A 20,227-nucleotide genomic window follows, 5' to 3' on the forward strand; every position below is an offset into this window, starting at 1 on the left:
TATTTTTTTGTACTAAAACTCTGTTTTCAGAAGCAATAAAAAAGCAGTCCCAAACGAAGCCTATAATTAATTATGATTTTCATTGATAATTGCCAAAAAAATCTAATAAAATTTTTTTAGTTCTCTTAGCTCTCAAATATCTCTCATGTGAAAGATGTAACAACCTAAACTTTTGAAAATTATTTTAAAATAAAAATTTGGAGTTTGAAAATTCTGTAGGGCTCGGTACGGCACGTATGACTGACATGGCGCATTCCCCGCACAGACTAATTTCTCCCACGAAATACTCATCTTCCCGCCGTTCCATTCAACGAAGACCTGAAGTCCCGGTCTTCTTTCTCCCTGCTCTACCCCCTCCTCCCTCTCTCTTCCCTCTTTCTCTCTGTTGTATCGTGTTTGTCTGCTAAGGGAAGATCTTTACGGAAATTGAGGAACTGAATTGTTTGCATCAATAGCTTTGGTGATTGAACCCTAGGAGAGCGGCTTCGTGTTATTGCTTCGATTGATGGTTATTACTTCTCAGCGGCTTCGATTGGAGCTCGGAATTCTCCAATTTTTTTTTTGGGGTAAATATTTGTTATTTGTTACACGTGACGGGCATAAGTTCTTTCTTTTTCGGTTTTTTTCCGGACCTGTTTGCGCTGAGAATTTAGGCTCTCTATTTCACCCTTTTGTTCATATGCGACCGCATAGTTTTGTTGGACTTATTGGGGTTGAGAAAATTATAATTGAGTCAAACATAGGTAGAACTAAATGCTTTTGTGATTTGCCTGTGTATTATTTTGTAACATAGAGGAATTAGATAGGTCCTAATTTAAAGCATCGAGAGAAAATAAACAGAAAGAGTTCATCAAACAAGCTTGCCAATACTTTACTTCAAGTTCACTCAATTGATAGCTATAGTCACTTGCGGTGGTTGTAGTTGCTACAAATTTCATTATGATTTTGTTGTAGAGTTTTATTGATGGCTATGTCCTGCTACTCCTACTCAGTATACCCTAAAAACAACGCTCTCCTTTTATAAACAAAAAATTATGACAATAAAAAAATATAGATTGTAAAATTTTCAAAACACTCTTAATGAAGCAACTAGCACAAATTGGTTACCTTTAATGAACCAACAGAAGATTTAATAAGACAGATCATACGAAAGATATTTTTTTGTAGGGCATAAATTAGGCTTTACAACTTAACATGAATATCTACTGATCAAATATTTACACTACATACAATTTGAGCACATAATAATAATATATTAATAGTTTAAAGGATCTGTCTCTTACTGCATGAAATGCTGATCAGTTAGCACATTTTACTGCAATTATTAGAAATGATTTATCTTTATTAGATTTAAATGAGAATTTGACTTTTAACAGAATAGCATGACACAATGGAAAAAAATGATTCATGTAGCCGACCCCACGTAGTGGGACATAGGCTTGATGTTGTTGTTGTATGATTCTTGTACAGCATGTGTCGCAATTGCATGATTGAATTGACTTCAATTACAACTCATAGAATGGTGATATCAGTTTTCTTCTCGCTTTTGTTTTATCATGAACTAAATATAAACAGACTTATACTTTTTTATGGCAGCTCTTAGAAATCTAAAATATGATTCATTTGTACTTAGGCTTCTTTAGTTATGAATTTGGATTCACTGATTTTGTGATTAAGCCCTTGGCTGTTTCTTGAATTTGATCTTTATCAGTCTATATTCTTTTTTTTTGTTAAGGAACATAAGAGAACTTCCATAATTCCTAACATATGAGACAACGTTTGATGTTCAGATTAATTGCACCATCCATTGAATGGATAGCGATGTTACTAAAGTTGATCGAGTGCTGAAAATTTCTTGCGAACCGAAGGTAACGACCGACAATTCAATTTTGATGTTTTGATGTGCGCATGCATATGAAGTCATTTCAGCACATTTAAGAGTCTAGCCTAGACTAGCATTCTAAGTTAAAAGTGTATAACTACATTGAATTGCATTAGGAGCTGCATTTATGTCCAAATTATAGGCATGTATGCTAATTATCTCAATGACAAGCTGAAATTTCCAGATTACATAAATATAATTACTGGGAAAATACTTATTGAATATTGAATCTACCTTGCGAAAGATGTCTCTTACTTGATATCTAGCTTTAGAAAAAACTATCTGAATTTTCAATTTTGGAGTTCCACATCATACGAGTAATATAAATTTGCTTATTACCCGACATTATTATTAAAAAATAATAATAGATGTTTTAAAATTTAATTTTCTATACCGAATGGAATTCCAAGCTGATTTATATGACCATTGAAGAAGGTGCTATTTTGTATGAAACTTCCTTTTAACACAAAATAATTGATATATTCATATGTTAGATAGTTGATGATTGAGTAAAGGCTAAATGAATATATAAAATTCAGTCATTTTCAATTCAACAAAGAAAGAGACTGTTTTTCTAAAGAGTGAAATCAAGTTTATGACTTTATTTATTATATCAATTAGCTTAATCCATATGCTATACTTTGAAGGGCCATTGTGGTTTTTTAACATCCTATAGGTGTGAAATGTCCATCCACCTTCTAATTAATTATGCATTTTAGGTACATGATGCAATCTGCTTTGAACTTGTGAAGGTTTCAAAAAAAATTGGCTGCATTCTTCCTGGTATAGAATCAGCTCAACCAGGAAGCACGTCTGGAATACAAGTGTTATGTTCTCTGAACAATACAGTCGAGAAAAGCAAGCTGCTTGTTCATTACTGTTCAGAGTCTAGTAAATTGTATTTGGTATGTTTTATTCTTTGCCTAAGCATTTTGGTTTCTTGCGGCTGTGCCTTGATTTTGGGTAGTTGATCTCAGATGTTGAATTATTTATACCAATATTAATGCCATACCTTTCTGAATATTATAACAGAAGAAATTGCTTTAAAATTTACCTTTTTCCGAAAAAATGGCTAAAACCTTTGCGAGCTTCATTTCCTTTTGTCTCTGTTTTGTTTATGAATCAATTTTGATTATGATCATGAACATAGTTAGGTCACAAATTATTTGAGCATGCTAGCTTGATTAAACATCATGGTAATTAACCCCTTAACAAATTCTTCATGTGTACTTTCTTGTTCTTATAATAGTTAGATGACAATAAGGCTTCTTGCTTCTCTTATTCCTTGTGTAGGGGTTAGATTGATCGGATTTGGATCTGATCTAGTCTCGGCTTCAAATCAGCTTGACCAAATATAATCTGGTTTGAAATTGGCTCCTTGATTGAACCAATTTGATTTCAAGCCAGTTCGGCTTGGCTGGTTCAAAATCATTTATTTACTAATGTTGAAATTTATATGTATATTTATAATATTTATAAGCATACGTACACATCCATGTATAAATTAAATTTGAAAAATGTTCACTTTTTATATTTCGAGCTACTTTTGAGTCGGCTTGATCTGTTCTTAGCCTTGTTCAGAAATCAGACGGAGCCAAAATATTGGCTTTCTTGCTCGTCTTGTTTTGCTTGATTTTAGTTCGATTCAAGATAAAATTGATTTAATGTTTTAGGTATCTTTGATCTCAGAGTTTAAATCTCAACCCTAATTCTGTGTCCTTGTCTTCAACATACCAATTAAATAATATTCATCAAATATGTTCCTTTTATTGAATGGAATTTTTTTCCTTTTCAGAAAAAAAAAACAATTAAATTATTGCATGAAATATTTTGTTGTGGCATTGTATTTGTAGCATGGTTATTGATACTCATTTACATACAGGCTCTCACAGCAGAGTCAATTGCTTTGAGATGTGAAAGGATCCGAACTCAATTGATTCAGTGTCTTTGTCAAATTCAGACAATGGTTCCAATGGCACTGGCATCGCAGGTTAGTCAAGCTACCTGGATGCTTTCAGTCATAGATATTGTTAAGAAGCTTATATTTCTATTTTATCATGTGTTAATGCCATCTTCTTGTTTCGAAGATGTCAAAATAGTGCTAACAAGATTTGATAAGAAATGTATTAATCCAGATTTTGTTTTTCCTTTCCATGTTATTGGCATCTATGTTGTTAAACACTTAAATTGTATTATCTTAGGGCCTGTTTGTTACTTATTGTTTTTATTGTTTATTCTTGAATGAAAAAGTAAATGAGATAATAAAACATGTTTAGTAAGATACCTTGAACAAATTTCTCAAAGCTATTATGTTAAATGCATACTACACTTTTATATGGTATATAGTATGATGACCATAATTGCTACAATAAAATGCAGTCTAACTAATAAGGTTTGTTAAATAGCCACAAGTTAAGAATCATAATATTCAATAATCAATAATTATTTAGTTAGTAAATTTAGGATTTTCTTGGGTGTAATTATAATATACAATAGCAACAACAACAACATCAAGCCTTTATCCTAGTATGTGGGGTCGACTTCATGAGTATTTTTTCTCCATTGTGTCCTGTTAAGAGTCAAATCCTCATTCAAATCTAAAGATCATTTCTAATATTTTCTAACCAAATTTTCTAGACCTACCTCTAACTTTTTAGGTGTACTCATAATATATGTTGCATAAATGGATTCATGAAGGTGTACATATTTATTAGTGAATATTGACAATTAACATGTTTCTTATCTTGGTAATGCATTTAACAATAATAACAAAATAATAATAATAATAATAATAATAATATAATGCATTTAACAATAACAACAACAGCAGGTATGGAGCAGGGGTGTTAAAACTGATTTTCTTGCCTAGTTCGGGTTCAACTTAAAATTGACCCGTCACTATTTGACCTAACCTGGTTATAGTTTTGGGTCAACATCATTAACCCGAATCAACTCGATTCACGACCCGTAATAGGGAGATTGGGCGCGGAACCACAGATGCAAGCTAGTGCGGGTGCGGCGGCAAGGTCAGACGAAAGCGTGAAGGGGGCGGTGCGGGCATGGCGACAAGCAGGTCCTGGAACCATGCGGGCGTGATGGGGACATCAGCTCGTGGAAGGTTTATCAGAGGCGTGACCGCCGATCTACGACCACGATCGAGTCTTTGTATTTCTGAGTCATTTATGTTATTTTATTATTCATGTATTTTTCTATTTGCTTAGTGTCATTTTGGTTTTTCCGTTTGTACCCCTTTAGTGGGAATTGTCGTGTGTGAGCCCAAAGGGCAAGTTGATCTTTTATTTGTTTGAGTCCATTGTACTTGGCTATTTATAGCCTCTTGTGTGATGTTTTGAGTAATGAATGATTGATTACAAATTTTCTTCTTGCATGAGTTCTTATGAGAGCTTGAGAGTTCTAATGGAGAGAGATTCCTAGGAGAGGGAGATTGACGCAATACCCACCAACCTTGATAAGTCGGGTTCGTGGTTCTTTCCCCTACCTCTTTCCCCTTTCCCTTTTCCTAGCCGCCGGATTTCCCCCACTCACCCGAGCCCACTTCCTCCCCTTCAACCCCATGGCCAAACCCCCCACCTAGCCGCCGGATTTCCCCACTCAGCCGACCCACCCTTACTTCCCCTTCAACCCCACGGCCAAATTCCCATACCAGAAACCCCTATACCACCGATCCCACCTCCCTAGCCGCCGACCCAGCCCACTCCAACCCCTTTCCCCTTGAAGTTTCCTAATTGGGTTGGTGATTAAATTGGAATGATTTTGAAATTCAAATCCTTTGAATTTGAAATCAAAATTCTTTCCTAATTTAACTACTCTATTTTAGGAAAGTATTTGAATGAGATCCCTTTGAATATTTTAATTCATTTGAATTTAAATTAAAACTTTCCTAATCCTAAAACTTAAATTATGAAGCCTTAATTAACCCCACTAATTGCTCCCTCCCACATGCATGCCGCCGACCCCCTCCCCATGCCCCATTAAGACTATTTTAATTATTTCCTAAAACCCATCCCTCGCTTAGGAAATAATTTCAAATCCCTTAAATCCCTCTTGGCCGAAATTTTCAAACCCCTGTTGCCTCATTATTTCTTTCCAAAGCCACACATTGGATTTTGGAAATAAATCCCCTAACACCTCCATGCCGCCGGCCCCTAGGTCTCTCCTTTCCCCTTTTAGTTTATTGCAACTTCAAACCTCCATAGTTAAAGAAAATCTGAAATCAATTTCAGATTTTTTTTGCTCCTGGGCTCCCCTCCTCTCAAATTAAGAGAAACTTCTTTCTCTTTCGAATATCTTCAAGAGCATCGTGAAGTTGAAAGAGATTTGTTACTTAGCTCTCATGCATGGCGGATCCAGAAACTGAATACGGATTAACTTGGGATGAAGACGGCTTCACCAACATCCTACGATCAACCTTCTTCGACGTGAACCCCAGGATTGACCACACCGTCGAAGACTACTTGGAGCGTATTCTATATACCTTGGTGGAAGCTATTGACGAGCACTTCGAAGGCGTCGAGTGGAGGATCTCTACCACTCCTTGACAAAAGGTTCTTTTTCTCCTTTCATCTTATCTCTTTTAGTCTAACTTTTCTTGGTTTGATTGCAGTCACGACGGACCACTCTTTATTGCTCATGCTAAAACTTAGTAAACATAGAGCTTGAGTGCACCTTTATGCTTTCTAATTCTTGTTGTTAGACTAGGGATTTCTTTGAAACTACTACTTGTCATTGTGTTGTTTCTTTCTTATTTGGAAGGCTTCAAATCTCTTGCTACGTAACTTGGCCTAAGCGGGTGTGACCCCTATTTGTTTTGATTCATTGTTTTGAAGTGCTATTAGTTTTGTTCTATGATTATTCCAATCACGAGTTGTGCAAAATCCTATTGAACTAATAGCATTTCATACTTAGTCCTGCATCAGGGCGTGCTGCGGCCTGCCAAGTGGGCATGGGTCCGAGTGTTCGGGTGCAGTTGCAAGCCTTGGAGGGTGCGCCGGTGCAGTGTGAGCGCGGGTCAGCAGCGCATGCCAGGGCGAGTTGGGCAGCGGGTGCCAGGGTGGGTCAACACGGGTCATTATTGGGTTTCCGGTTCAACTTGAACCCGACGCGATTTTAAAAACGGGTCAAAAAATCAAACCCAAACCCGGAATTTTTCGGGTCTGGTCAAATATTGACACCCCTAGTATGGAGTAGTGATTAAGTTGAATCTATTGCATTATCGAGTTCCTAGGCTCAAATCTTGGAAATAGCTTCTCTCAAAATGCATGGATAAGATTGCATACATAAACCCTTCCTCAAACCCTGCATTAGGGGGAGCTCCATGCATCAAAAACACCTTTTTAATTTGAGTCAGAAGCAGATCATTCCCCATGCCATCTATTGCATGAGGATTTTTTTTTTGGTTACTACTTTTGTGCATATGCATTTTGTTGACATAATCCTTTTAATTGTTTAGCATTTTATCTGCAGATTTCTGAAGTTATTGATTATCTCAGAGATGTAAAGTTTATCATAAATCCTAAAGAAGAGGAGGCTGGAAAGGTTTTATTGAATCTTATGGCACAAATTAACTCAAGTGAACACCAAGAATATGAAGCCTTCCAGAATGCAGCTTCAAGATTAAACATCACTTCTTCAATAGCTCTTTTGGTTGAGAGAAGGGCCGTAAAAAAGCTTCTGGATAAATTCCATAATGTTGATAAGAAAAAAGAGAGAATACTAATGTATTTCCTTTATCTCATTAAGACTCATGGAAAACAATTAAGGCCTGATACTGTGGAGCAGAAAGAAAATGCCAACTCACAGAATAACTGCTTAAATGAAAGAATGAACTCTGAATCAGATTCTTGTTTGATTGGTGACAACTTTCAGCCACCTAATAATGTTGAAGCTCAAAGTGAACTATTCAATGGCGACTTACCTCCTGAAGAATTCTTTTGTCCCATATCATCAAGTTTAATGTTCGATCCAGTCATCATAGCTTCTGGGAAAACTTTTGAAAGGATTTTCATAGAAAAGTGGTTTAGCGAGGGGCATGATACATGTCCTAAGACACACAAGAAGTTAGAAAATTTTTCTGTAGTTCCTAATTCTTCCATGAAGAATCTTATTTCAAGCTGGTGCCGAAAGCATGGTGTCATTATTCTGAATCCTTGCCCTCAGCCCGAAGGGGTAGACATTCAAGCTTTGGAATCCATCCGCTGCAGTTCAGTTTCAAGCTTGAAAAATATATCTACGGCACTGTTAGATGGGACCAAAGGAGATTACTGTCTACTTGAAAGTGTGAGAAATATATCATCTTTGAATTCTAGTTCTTGTTGTTATTCAGATTCATCTCATGTTAAAAAGGTTGAGAGCTCAAACAATAATTATGTGCGATTGTTCTCTTGGAGTGATGATTACCAAAATGATCAATCCTTTGCAAAATTTAGTCCGGATATGTATCTGAGGTTCTTATTTCATCTTTCTGAGCTTCCGACCTTACTCAAAGTAAAAGCAGTGGAAGAAATAAAATACATTTTGGAAGGTGAAGTGGTTAACTGTGGCATGCACTATAGCAAATTTGCTGAAGCACTCATGATATTTTTGAAGAAAGCATGTTCACTATCTGATTTACCTGCGCAAAGAAGTGGAGCTCAAATTTTTCTTGCACTTTTTGCTAATGAAAGGTAGTTGTGCCTTATTTTGAAAGCTTCATTTCTTTATGTACTTTTCTTTTGGTCCTCTCAACTATTTTGCTTTTCAGTTCGAGCATTTCTTGTCTTCTGATTTATTTTTGTTTTCTGAGATGCTGAATGTGTTTGCTGTATGCAGTTGGGAGCATAATTTCAAAAGTGAAGATGCAATTCAATCGCTGTCATCATTTCTTCATTGTGGTATAGACAAGGAAGCTTTAGCGATTCTACAAAAGGTTGCCCTTCGTCCTGACTTTGTGGCATGTATTGTGGCATCCGATATTCCTCTCAAAGTCATAAATTTTCTAAATTCTGAAAATGGTGAATGTGTGGAGATTGCTATGAAGATCCTCTCAGAGTTGTCATCTAATGGAGAAATGAGATATAATTTTCTATCCTCTTCATGCATAGAAAAAATTGGTCAACTTTTGAGCAGTAAAAGTCTGGTCAGATTGAGTTTAAATATTCTACAGAATCTAGTTGGAGATGAAGAGGCTTCAATGCTGATTGCTGATGCAAATGGCTGCATTGCTTCCATAGCTGAAGTTCTTGAATTCGGTGAACCAGAGCAGGAACAAGCTGTCACCATCTTACTTTCCCTATGTTCTCGCAGTTTGAGAAATTGTTTGCTCGTCTTGAAAGAGGGGGTTATTCCATCACTCGTCCATATTTCTGTGAATGGAAGTGCAAAGGCAAAGGAGAACTCTATTAAGCTACTCCATGTTTTGAGAGATATAAGACGTATTGATCGTCTTGACAGTCCACAGCCTCATCGTGAACCTGTATCTGAATTAGTTGAGCATCCAGTTAAGAAATCTAAAAAGCCAGTATCAAAATATAAGTCCTTTGGCTTTCTTAGTCTGAAAATGAAATCAATATCAAAATCCCTGGCGTTTTTCTGAGTGTCTGGCAATTTTTATAAGGTATGACACTTGCTCCTATACACCATCAACAGATCAGCACTTAACTAATATAGCACTTTATTGTAGTTTAGAGTTTAGGCTGTTGTAATTAACTGTTTAATGATCAATATTGTATTGTGATTGGCAATGCTATATATCTCCTTTTTCTTCCCCCAACAAGCTAGAAATTTTTCTACATTTTACCTCATAATTTTTTGTGGGCTTCCCTTGTGTGTCTTCACAATGAGGTGCATACATGAGTTGTGAAGTAGGAAATCGTTCGTTCAGTTGTCAATTGATAACCATATTGTGATTATCAATTTCAGTGGTTATCTCTTAATGAAATAGTGTATTATACCATGCGTTGTAATGTATAAATTTTGGAACAATCAACTGATTGTTCTTTTTTAAATTGCAATTAGTGTGGTCAATTAATATTTGCTATTATGTTTTGTTACTTTGTGTTTCCTTGATTAATGTAAATTTCATTTGTGATGCAAATTATTTTATCATCAGCAATCTTCTCTAACATATATTTTTTTAATTCAAATTCTTAACTTTATATTGCTACGAGGTAAAATATAAAGTTGGATGTACAGGAGTATTCCACGTTTTCCTATCATAAATAAAACCTAATGGCTGACAGCTAAAACAATATGATATGTTGTAGTTGTGTACAATTCATCATTGTATCTTATATTTCTTTCTATATAACATGTCTTGCAAAGTATCACTTGCTATCGTGTTGTTTATTATTATCCAATCTCTTGATTTATTGATCACTGAGTTTGAAGAATGGATATAAGACATTTTGCTAACATACCATATGTATTACTGCTTTTCAATTATTTATGAACCATGCTTTGTACAATAATCCTTTTTATATATGCAAATTAAAGTTTGGCATCTTAATCAAGCCTTTACCTATACAATTTCCACCTCTTATCAGCAATTAGGTAAAACCTTGAATTCATTCTCCTATTTTTCTATTCTTTTCCACTGAAACAGCCTCTGTTTTTTGAGAGATTATTTTGGGCGGACACCGGACGGACATAATCGTCCGGTTTTTCTCTCTGCATATAGTAAAAGTGTAGTTACTATAACAACTGCGCTTTGACTGTGCTTTTACTATAGATAGAAAAAAAAAACCGGATGATTCTCTCCAACTATTGTCCGCACACAATAAAAAGTCCGGTTTTTTATACAGATTAAATTAGCCTAAATCACCCTGCATTCATAAGATCATTAGCATTGAAAGATATATGACCTTCTCAGAAACCATGAAAACAACCTCACAATGCATTATGTTATTATATTTTGTTTTTTGTTTCTTATTGATATATGACCGCTTGCTACAGTCCTCACCACATCACATTATATTGTGTAGAGAGCACTTAAATCTTCCATATTTATAAACCATTCTAAATTAATAAATTTAGCCCATGACAATATGAAAATTTTAATATTTTCTACAATGAGTAGATCTCCATTATCTGTTAATTTGTCAGCGAATGACCCATTGGGTTTCTTCATTCCACCACCAATTAATTGCAAAGAAGCGTGACTGATATTTTTTAAAGTTTCACATGGCATTGATAGCATCTTTTGATTTATTAGAAAAGTTTATCACAATATATATATATTCAAAGACATTCCCCTCGATATGCTTGAGATAAAAACAGTGCTGTATCATAGTAGTTTAATTGATATCACAATTCCAATATATATATTTGTATATTTCTCAGTCCCATTATGGTCCTCTGTATCAACCTAACACAACCAAAATAGTCAAGTTTTGTGGGCTAAGGCTTCGTTTGGGACGGCTTTCTTATTGCTTCTTAAAGTAGCTTTTTAGTACAAAAATTAAAATTTTTCTACTATAAAACTGTTTTAAGCAGCCGTAAGAAAGCCATCGTTTGGAATAGCTTTCTTATTGTTTTTAGGGTTTAGGATCTTAGTACAAAAAAATTCCAATTCTAGAAATTTTTAAACTAAAAATGTACTTTAGAAAGCAACAAAAAAGTTGTCCCAAACAAAATCTAAATCTCGATACAACCTAGCCCGACCCTTTTTTCTCTGGCCTCTTAAGTTCTTACCCATACTCATCCCTATGCTTCAAATCATGAACTGTAAATCTTAATCAAGTCTTCTCAAACTCAGAATTTTCTTGTAAGGCTCAATACTAATCATCTTTTCCTGAATTTCGACAAACACTTGTGGTGCCATTTTGATTTTCACTGCAATGCAGGCGCAGCGATTGATCATCTTTGACTTCTATCAAACTCTCAAACTGAAAGCTCCATTGCTGTGTACTAACTACCTACAGTGTTTCAATAAGTAAAATATGGGGCTCAATCGTTCTTCATCGTTGTGGAATTGCTCTTCAACGAGCCCCAATGCAATTTAGTCTCAGATCCTGTTCCAGAACAGCAAAGATCCAATTATGAAAGAGGCCAAATCCAGCTGTTTCTCTTCATTCACAAATTGACCGTTTTCTGGCAACAAAACCAGTCAGTAGCGCACTTGAGGTGATTGAAATCTTTCTATTTCTTGCATCTTTACAGTTGTTTGATGGTCCAAAGCATCTTTTTTCTGAAAAACAAAATAAAAAATGAAGATGCTTTAATTCTAAGAGATAGGATTTCTCATCATCAACCAACTTATGTGGGGTCATATTCTGTGAGTTATCCATATTATTTTCTTTTCTTTTAAGATGCTGGTCCAGCTTCAGATTTTTGTGAGAGGGATTGACATATTTGAGATGCTTCATGTTATAGTGATGTATAGCTAAAATGCATAGAAAGAAATGCTTTATTTTATTTTTTATATTGTTAAGTTGTAGAGCCTAATTTTTTTTGTTTTTAGGAAGAAACTCTTTAAATTCCGACGTGAAAGGAATATAATATTTATGAGCTGTTTTATTAATGGTGCTTTGGAGTTTTTCTTGTAATTTTGGGCTGCCTTTATTTTTTAATTTTGAATGGAGAGAGCATTGTCATTAGGGGTGTAAATGAGTCGAATCGACCTCGAGTCACCCCGGCTTGAACTTGAGCTTGATTAATTAATCGAGCTCGAGCTCTATTCTACGAGTTCGAGCTGGCTCATAAGCCTATGAAAGAGAGAAAATGATTATGATTTATGCAATTATTATAATGTAATGACAAAATGAATGAGGAATTAAAAGAAAAATAACAAAGAATAACTTAATATAGGACAATGAGATATATATTTTAAAACATTTTTGTAAGCTTGTAATTCAAAATCTTGAATGCTAATATATTTGAACAGTATTTTATATTAATATTTTTTAAACTGGCCGACTTGCGAGCTAAGGAGTTGTGTAATGCCTAGCTCAAACTTGGCTCTTTAGCTCAAGAGCTTGGCTTATGAGCCATTTAGCGAGCCGAGTTGAGCCCGAGCCGGCTCACTAGTCGGCTTGACTTATTTACACCTCTAATCATCATTATATGTAACTTATAATGAAAGCACTAAACTTCCCTTGAAGGTTTATGAAATTGGAACTATCATCTTAAAAGGTAATATCATTAAATTATGCCTATACTTATAAGTATTATGATATTTTGCTTATTTTAAGTTCTGAAGTTCAGCTTCTTGATTGCTTTGCTTGTGTTTGTGACCAAAGGCAAATAATGCTAAAAATTTCAATCATTATATGAGAAGAATAAAAAAATAGAGCCTAAGAAATAAAAATCATTTTTCATAAATCATAATAGAAGAAATGCAAATAGACTATTTAAAAAAAAATTATAGAGAGAGAAGATAGGAGATAGATTGATGATGTATGTCACTTCATGGCCCCATAAAGCTCATGTGATGTATCCTATAAATGTTCAAAAGAAGCATGGAGTCATGGAGGGCAACATTACCACATACTAATTAAACCCCAAAAATAATTATTTAGTTGTGGTAGGAAAAAATAATAATAGTAGGATTGATATCAAGTCAAGTCAAGTTAATTTGATTTTTATTTGAAAATTTTATTCTAATAAGCTAAAAAAACCTAATTGATTTGAGTTAAAAATGATTTAATTTTTGCTTAATCAAAATAAATTATTTATCATTCATAATATACATTGTATATAATATAAATTGTATATTTTTAAAAAAATTGGCTTAAATTACCTTCATGTGAGATGAATAACATTTGAAATTGATTCGAATTGGCTTTAAATGGAGTTAAATTTGAAGTAATTTTGATATAAGATTGGGGTGACCCTCTTGATCTCTAAATTTGAACTATGTTGAATCCTAATTGCACAACCAATTTTAAACAATTAGGATTAAATTCAATAAACTAAAATTATTTTTAAAAGAAATGACGGATTCAATTTCAATCAATTAAAATTTATAAATGATTGAATTAGACGAATAAAATTAACAAAATAACTATAAAGAATTTGAATCAACCTGATAAGTAGAAATGAGTTTTTATTTGATCTAATTTTCGATGTACCAACATTCATAATATCAAACAATGCGATATTCAAGGGCACAATATACACTTAAAAAATATTAAGAATATCAAAAAATTAATAATAAACTTTTAAATTAAAAATTTAAATATTATTTTAACAATTAATTTATTTGCATAATATTTTTAACTTTTTTTGTAAAAGTATAGAATTTATCATTTTGTGAATTAAATTATATACCTTCTTCATGCTTATTTAATTTCTTCAATTATTATTTTTTTAAACATACACACATACAATATACACATTTATATTTTTGATCAATAAAATAACTTCTTAAACTTACCTTTAATGGAAAGCTATGAAGCCACCAAAATCAATCTAGATTCCATGCAAGAATCCCCTTTTTTTAGGGTTTATTGCTAGCATTTGTCCCTTTAACAATAGCAATAAGGGATTAGTACTAAGGGACCCAAGACAAATTCATCAATATAGAGCTATCAATGTAGACTCTCATTAATGCAGGCCAAGTTTGTCTGGAAATAGTAATCATCTATTGATTATTAGTCATAGTGCAATTAATTCATATGACACAAGAATTTTAATATTATTATTTTAATTTTTTCTATAAATATTTTATTGATTAAAATTCTGCAAAAAATTATTTTATTTTAATCATAATTAAATAATCTTATATATATTTTAAAAGTATTATATCATAAAATAAGTAGCCCAATGACCAAGATTTAATTTGCATGTCATTGTAATTAGTGAAATTAAGTTTGATGGAATTCAACTACATAAAACTATATTATTTGAGCAACAAATTCCAAAGTAGAGGGGATAAATTAAACTTTAAATTGTAATTTTACACAAAATATCCAAATTTAAGGTTTTTTTAAAATGCATGAGAATCCTCACCAAATAGCCATTCATTTCCTATGCATGAATTTGAGTGGAGGGGTGGCCACAATTCACAAGATGAAGAAAAAGATAAGAGAAATTCCAAATTAATGATCAAGAATAATTAAAAATAGATTCTTTAGATAATATAAGTGAATAAATTTAAATATAAAGTACCAAAAAATATCACACAAATTTATTCTATTTTGCAGCATATGCTTTTGATTAATTACTTTTTAAAATATATTTCTTATATTTTTAACGCATGCCTATACTATCACAACAAAGACAACAAGATAAGTCACTAATTAGTAATTAATTGTATGCAATATTATATACGGGCTCTTTATTTGAATATATATATATATATATATAGATATAGATATGTATGATCTCCTCACACGTGTGCAAGATAGTATATACAAATATTACATAAGATAGTGCCAAATACAAGTAGTATATATTGCTTCATGCATATAATGTATAGTGCCTATTAGTGAGTCAAACGAAGATTTGGGTCCCGCTCATTCTATTAGAATTTATAACGAATAATTCACTATCTATTCAACATATATATAATTTTTAATTATGACTAACTATAAAATAGACATATTGCATCAAATATGAACATTATTGAAATAATAAGACTAGTATATATATACACACTCACACTAAATAATGCTATCTACATTTATTAAAGTGATATTGACTCTTGCAATCGTTGTGTTAAAGATATTATTCTAAAGATGAGATGCAAAGTTATTTAATATAGTTGATTTGCTCTCAAATCTGCCTACAAAATCAAATAAGCCAACTAAGGGAATTGAAGTAGGTCTTAATCAAATCAATCTTTAAGCTTAATGTGTGTGTGTATATATATATATATATATATATATATACTATATACTATATTTTATATATATATAATATATATAATATATATATATTAGTATATATATATATAATACTTTGAAGGTGGAGTGTTGTCTAACATTATAAATAATTTTTCTTCACTGATTTTAATGGAATGTTTCCATCCAAGTGTATGGATTGATAGGCTCAAAATGCATGAGGGATAAAACATGCGACGTGCAATCTCAAGAGCACAATATATTCATTAGTAAAAAAGTTATATTTATGTATGAATGTATGCATGTATTGATTTCTCCTATAAATTTAACATTACGAATTTGAGTTTATAATATCTTCAAATCTTTGCAATCAAGTTTAATAGTTATAAATAATAATTTTAAATTACATTGAGATCTATTTGGAACAATTAAAACTAAATATAAATTAATTTTAAAATGTTATGATAAATTAAAAATTTTACTATATTTTTGGGTTAATATAATTTATTTTCTTCAGAAAAGAATCAATTAACATATTTTATTTTTTTTTTTTATTTTGTTAAAATGAATTTGTTGAGGAAGGGCTTATTATTGAGAATAATATACTAATATCATGATGATGATGATGATCGATGAATATCAGTTTGGGCCACTCTGATATAATTTCGTTATATTATTATATTATCCAAATTTCCCATTTTTATTATTTCTTAAGTCTGGGCTAGTTTGGGCCCGGACATTGCTTTGTGAACTTCAGCCCAAGCCCACCAAAGAACGTTTCATCCATTCAGCCAGGTCATCAGTCCACGTGGCGAACCATCCTCTTATTTTGAGCAACGTGGACAAAATCACGTGACCTTTCGAGCAACCGCCCGAATCTTCGCAAGGACTGAAAAGACACCAATTTCTGAACCGTACTTTTATTATTATTATTATTATTATTATTATTATTTTCAATTTATAGGTTTCGAATCAAATAATGGTTTAAGAATGATTAACTTTTAATAACTTTAAAATGTATATTTTTTTCTGATCATCAATAAATCATAAAATGCGTGATATAAAATTTAAATTTTTATTTTAAAATAATTACTTATTAAGTCAGCAAACACTTCGAATCACTTAATAATCTTCAAACACAAATTTTAACGTAAATTTTGGGTGCAAAGTGGGAGCAAAATGAGGGTGGAAATTTTTATTAGCAAGAGTGAGTCATATTATTTTTTGCGTATTATTAAGATTAATTAATTTATAATATGTATATTTTAAAAATATAATATATTTATGATAAATAGTTTTGACATAAGAAATAAATAATATAATAATTTATTACATTTGACAAATTATGTTAATTAATCTTAATTTAAAGTTTTGATTAGAAGATTATAATTGAGTAATAGTACTCAAATGAGAAAATAGTCAGGTTATGATCAGAGAACCATTGCTGGGATACGGTGATGATGGTCAAAGGATTAAAGTTTGGTGATTGAAAGACTGTTTTTGGGCTATGATAATAATGCTTCATAATTGTAATCAGGTGATGATAGTCGAAAAACTATTAATTTTGATTTACAAAAATTTTAATTCAGATAAGCTTTGAGATTTATGCCTAACCTAGTCGATATTTGATAAAATATCTATAATATACAAGTATTAAAAAATATTTAAATTGCATTATAAGATTAAATGTAATAGCATATTATGATTTAATGACTAAACCTACAAAAATTATTTAAAATTTAGAATAAGCTCTAAGAATTTTTAACTAATAAGTAAATTACATCTCATTGAATTTTTAAATTTATTAATATAAATTTTATTATATTAATGTGATATTTATTTTTTATTTTAGTCTCTAATTATTACTATGGTTATCTATTAACTTAGCTACCAAAATTTTAAAATTATTAAAAAAACATTTTAATCAAATATCGTTTTTATCAAATTATATTTCAACACTCAATTATAAAAAAAAATTGTTAAAATTATTATTTTCAATAAAAAAAATTATCGTATACAATTTTTATGAAAAATAAAAATCTTTTTTATACTTTAGGTGAAGCTAGATTTGAGACAAAGCCACGTGGCGTTCGTGTCAAGGTGGGGCCATATCGTGGATGAAGGAATCATAAGAAAGCAGCTATCTGCCAGTCAGACAGCTGTCTTCTTACCATTTCTTCTACAGTTCAACTTCTAACCGTCTGCTTATTCATACCATAATCGTACTTTGACGGTGATTACTTTTCATTCCATTTAAAATTAAAATTTTTTATAGATAATTTACTTTAAAGTACTTTTATTTGCATTAAAATAGTACCGGTTGCATACATTTTTTTTATATAAATTGATTTTTTTTTTTGAAAAAATTAAGTTTTAAAATTCTATTATAAAAAAATAGATGTGCAAGTTATCACCACATAATATTATGCTTTTTTTAGTATGTTAATAAAACATTAAATTACATTCTATAAAAGAAAATAGCTAATAATTTGTTTTTACATTTGAAATTTATTTGAACCTATAAATTTGCAAATTATAATTTGCTTGTGCAAACTCATATCCTAACTTATCTTAAGGAATAATCATTGGAGTAGTGTTGCCAACCTCTATACCCACTTCTAAGGACCACATTTTGATCATCACTATCACCATCACCAGCAGCATCATGACGATAAATTATTCTGTACGGACGCCGGACGTCGTTCAGAGGTCAACTAGAACGCGCCACGTTACTTTTTGCTCGGTGCTAATGCTGGGTATCGTTGGGTACAGGTGACGTGACGCTTTTTGGTTGACCTCTAGATGACATCCAATACCCGCGAAGAATAATTTCTCTACCACGACGAGAGCCTCTTTCAAACTAATGCTAAGAAAAAAAAAAAAACTCTCATCGATGCAGAAATGTTAACATATCCTAAAAAAAAAATTATTGAAAAATAGGCATAATAAAATGATTGATTTATTTATGTCATACTTAAAAATAATCCTTCTTGAATTTAAGTGACAATATTCCTAATATACTAATATATCACCTTCAAAATAAATAATATAAAAAGTGTTTTTGTTTGATTGCAAGCTTTTCTAAGGCTCCTTAGATCTTGAGTTTAGCTCAAAGAAGCCGAAATCCTAAGGTTTTATTTGTGATATTAAGCTATTTTTTTTAGTTAAAAAATCTCTTAAAAACATTAAGAAACAATAACGATATAAAGTTGTCCCAAACGAAGTCAAATTGACCGAGGGCTTAGGGCATCTCCAATAGAGAACTCTATTTTTCACGCCAAAATACCGCAAAACGCAAAAATGGCGTGGTGCTGCTCCAATCAAACGCCATTTTTTTGCTTATGCGCGAAAGTAACGATCCTTCTCCTTTGGCGCGTTTTTCCGGTTGAGAGAGTAAAATAGCATGGGTGAACAGCGCAACGCCAATATTGGCGTTGAACTGTTCACCCGATGGCGAATGGCAGACGTTTTGGCGTTCGGCTGGAGCGACCGAACGACGCCAAACGCTCGTTTGACGTTCGGTTGGAGATGATCTTAGAAGTGGATGTAGGCTAACTAGTGGTTGAACCTTATGAAAATTATACCTAAATTTTATTTATTCATATTGTATATTTACTTGTGGTTAAGATTTCATATGTTGAACGATATCAAGCATTATGAGAGGCTTCCGGGCTCACCGCGCGGTCACCTTGCTGGAGGATGAGCGGCAAGTGATCAGCGGGAGCGTGTCAGTGTCGAGGCAGAGCAAGGCATTTGAGAGATGGCGGCTTAATGTTTGGCTTATTTTACTTGGAAAAAAGCCATTGTTGGGCCAAGACATAAGCGATGGAAGGAGTTAATGGCAGGGATGGTGGTGAGAGTAGCTCAGCCGTCCAGATCCAGGCTTCATTGGAGGGTTGTCAGGGTGAGCTGTGGTTTGAGAGAAATTATTCTGTTCGGATACCGGACGTAGAGAACCATCCGGTCTTCCATTTGTCTATAGTAAAAAAGCATAGTTGCTAAAGTGCAGTTCACTGTATTTTTATTATAGACAGAGAGTACACCGGACGGGAGAACACTCTCGTGCCCGCACAAAATGATTCATCATGGCTTGGAGTGCTTGTAGATTGGGAGAGTCTGAAAGCCTCAGGCGACGGATTTATTAATTTGTGCGGACACGGATTTGTTCGAAGAGCAATAATAATGCGCCAAGTCACCTCAAAAATAGATCGCGCTCGGTATCGAGCTTGGTACCGAGCGTAACCGAACGATTCTCCCGTTCGATGTCCGCACAGAATAAACTCTCCCGGCTATGCCAAACAGAGAGGAGGGATATCAAAGTAAACTAGAGGTGCCAATATTTGACCTGAGTCGAAAACCCGACCTGAAAATTTCGGGTTATGGTCAATCTGAAATCGAAATGGGTCGAGTTCAGGTTCAACAATTTATCCGTTTTAAAAATCGGGTCGGGTTTAGGTTAACCCTTTAAACAAAAGTAATCCGTTTTTTATGCAAAAATCCCGAGATTGACATTTTTTTTACCCAAAAAGGGGAGTTTGACCCCCTTTTTTGACCAGAAAATTAGCAA

The 20,227-nt window shown here is 32.8% G+C and overlaps 1 protein-coding gene across 4 annotated transcripts; it reads left to right on the forward strand.

Moving 5' to 3' along the window:
• The first annotated feature begins 221 nt into the window (after positions 1–221).
• On the forward strand, positions 222–12,337 carry LOC110096515 (U-box domain-containing protein 7). 4 transcript variants are annotated; one of them, XM_020822512.2, is made up of 7 exons: positions 222–566; positions 1,791–1,868; positions 2,602–2,787; positions 3,765–3,872; positions 7,367–8,565; positions 8,711–9,494; positions 11,722–12,337. In XM_020822512.2, exons 2-6 carry the CDS (start codon positions 1,812–1,814, stop codon positions 9,471–9,473), a joined length of 2,313 nt encoding a protein of 770 aa, XP_020678171.1. In that variant the 5' UTR covers positions 222–566; positions 1,791–1,811; the 3' UTR covers positions 9,474–9,494; positions 11,722–12,337. The 4 variants fall into 4 exon arrangements, with proteins under 4 accessions (XP_020678171.1, XP_020678170.1, XP_020678172.1 ...); XM_020822511.2 differs by lacking the exon at positions 11,722–12,337 and having other exon boundaries at positions 8,711–9,917; XM_020822513.2 differs by lacking the exon at positions 11,722–12,337 and having other exon boundaries at positions 2,635–2,787; positions 8,711–9,917.
• Positions 12,338–20,227: the final 7,890 nt, after the last annotated feature.

This window comes from Dendrobium catenatum, unplaced genomic scaffold (assembly GCF_001605985.2).
Source record: "Dendrobium catenatum unplaced genomic scaffold, ASM160598v2 fragScaff_scaffold_81, whole genome shotgun sequence".
Taxonomy (NCBI): domain Eukaryota; kingdom Viridiplantae; phylum Streptophyta; class Magnoliopsida; order Asparagales; family Orchidaceae; genus Dendrobium; species Dendrobium catenatum.